We start from the raw sequence: 2130 nt of genomic DNA, 5'->3' as shown, positions 1-2130 counted from the left end.
TCTTCCGGTTGTTCCGGTTGTTGCCTCTTTTGAATGATGAATACACACTACCGCCGCCTGCTGGTAAGGAGAGTTATTGCCACTCACGCATGCGCAGTTCATACGTGCTCGGCTCGTATTTGCGGTGTGTTCCAGTGCGCGAAGTTGGCAAATACGCAGGAGAGTCCGGCGACGCAACAGTCGGTGTCGGCGTCGGCGACTTCTCAGGTGACTGGCCGGTGTATCTGGGCCTTTAAATCGGCCGTGCGTCGTCCACAGGCAGTCGGACAAAGAAATCACTCTGATTGGCTGTTCAGCTAGCAAATCAGTGCATGAGAAGCGAAACGGTTGCTTGAGAATGTCTTCCACAAGCAACACTTCAATGGCTGATAGCTCCAGTACCGCACGAAACATGTTTTCGATGGACGAGAGTGAAAATGGAACGCACACGCCATTTGTTGTTTGTTTATATCACGCAGTCTGTTCTTCTTCTCTGTCTTCCGGTTGTTGCCTCTTTTGAATGACGAATACACACTACCGCCGCCTGCTGGTAAGGAGAGTTATTGCCACTCACGCATGCGCAGTTCGTACGTGCTCGGCTGAAGTCTTTGCGGTGTGTTCAAGTGCGACACATGGCCAAGGAGAACGCCGACGCCGAGTTCTCTGGTGACTGCCTGGTGTGTCAGGGCCTTAAGGCAACAAATTAAGCATTAAATCAAACATGACATGATTCGCTATACAATTATTTACAGTTATCCTTGTGTTTATCTATCATATGAGGATATTTCTGTCTATAATCTGGCTTTAGTCTGCGGAGCATCACAGCTCAGGTGAGTCCTGAGAAACTCCTGGATCTTTCTCCACAGGTGGACTTCAGCTGCTGCGTGGGACGCTGCTTCCCCCCCCCACAGGACCGGCTTGCCTACAACCCCATGGAAACTGGAGGGGCAGTAGGGCCCGTACGGAGGCTCCAGGTAATGTCCCGCTCCGGGGTAACACACACTCTCATAGTTGTCCTTCCCGTGTCGCTGCAGTCGCTCCACCATGTTCTCCACGTAGGCCTTGCTGTCCCAGTTGAGGTCGTCCTCCGAAGCCACGAAGAGGAAGCGTCCCTCGGCTCGTTCGATGGGGATCAGCGTGGCTTTGTTCTCCTCTGCCAGCGGATTTTGCATCACATATTTGCAGTTAAAGGCCCCTGAGTCTGTGGGAATCATCCTGCTCAGGTCAAACATTAACGCAGGGAGGATCTGGCTCTTATTGTAGTAGAGGGGTAACATGGTGTTGGCAGAGCAGCCATTGATCCACACCGTGACTCCAACATCTGGCAGGTTAGAGGCTATTGATAGGGCAAGATCTCCACTTTTAGAAATGGATATTACACCGACTGCTTTACTGCCAACCTGTGGACAAACAAGCAAACTGTGAGCTGCTTTCTTTTGCTTTAAGTGAAGCTAATGCAGTAGAATCTGGTTTGGCTTATAGATAGAAAATGTACCTGCGGGATTCTTGCTTTTTGAGATTGTTTCCTCATGGTTGAATGCACTTTAAGTCACTTTGGATAAAAGTGTCAGATACATTTAATGTAATGTAAGGCTTTTTAGCATTTATTATGATGCCCATAAGGTTAGCTATGTTGTAAGTAATCATACATGGGACTTTTGCCACTGAGCGAAGAATCTAACATCTTTGCAACTTCAGCACCTTCAGTGAAGATTTTCAAAAATGTGGCCTGTACTCACCTTATCTTGTTTCTTTAAAAACGCTATTGCTTCTTCAAAATAATCCAGATGGACCTCTTTGATGTTCTTCGCCATGTCATCGTGGCCGTACAGCGCTACAGTCAGAACCACAAATCCGTGGCTGGCCAGCAGAGAGGCCCTTTTCTCCGACAAACCTCCACCAAAAGTGTACAGATCCAACACAGCAGGGAACGGGCCCTCTCCTGAATAAAGACAGATTAAGAACTACAGGTCGGAAATTACAATATTTTATACAAGCTACACTTATTTAAACAAAAAAAACGGTTATTGGCACTTTCTGTGGTCCACCTTGATGTGTATTTTTGTACAGTGTAATTTGTGTCATTTCTAATTTTATCTCAAATATTTTGTGCTTGCATCTGAATTAATATGTTACTATTTCTGGCTCTTC

The 2130-nt window shown here is 47.0% G+C and overlaps 1 protein-coding gene across 1 annotated transcript; it reads right to left on the bottom strand.

Moving 5' to 3' along the window:
• Window positions 1-598: 598 nt before the first annotated feature.
• LOC104947914 (acyl-coenzyme A thioesterase 1-like) lies at window positions 599-1921 on the bottom strand (the record flags this gene model as incomplete). The annotated part of the gene is made up of 2 exons (XM_010774037.1): window positions 599-1379; window positions 1719-1921. Coding segments are annotated over 2 exons (812 nt in total), but the record flags the coding sequence as incomplete, so codon positions are not given.
• Between the last annotated feature and the right edge of the window lie 209 nt (window positions 1922-2130).

This window comes from Notothenia coriiceps, unplaced genomic scaffold, assembly GCF_000735185.1.
Source record: "Notothenia coriiceps isolate Sejong01 unplaced genomic scaffold, NC01 NC01_scaffold00013373, whole genome shotgun sequence".
In the NCBI taxonomy this organism is placed as follows: domain Eukaryota; kingdom Metazoa; phylum Chordata; class Actinopteri; order Perciformes; family Nototheniidae; genus Notothenia; species Notothenia coriiceps.
The sequence above is the reverse complement of the archived record's forward strand: the minus strand, read 5'-3'. Positions and strand labels throughout refer to the sequence as shown.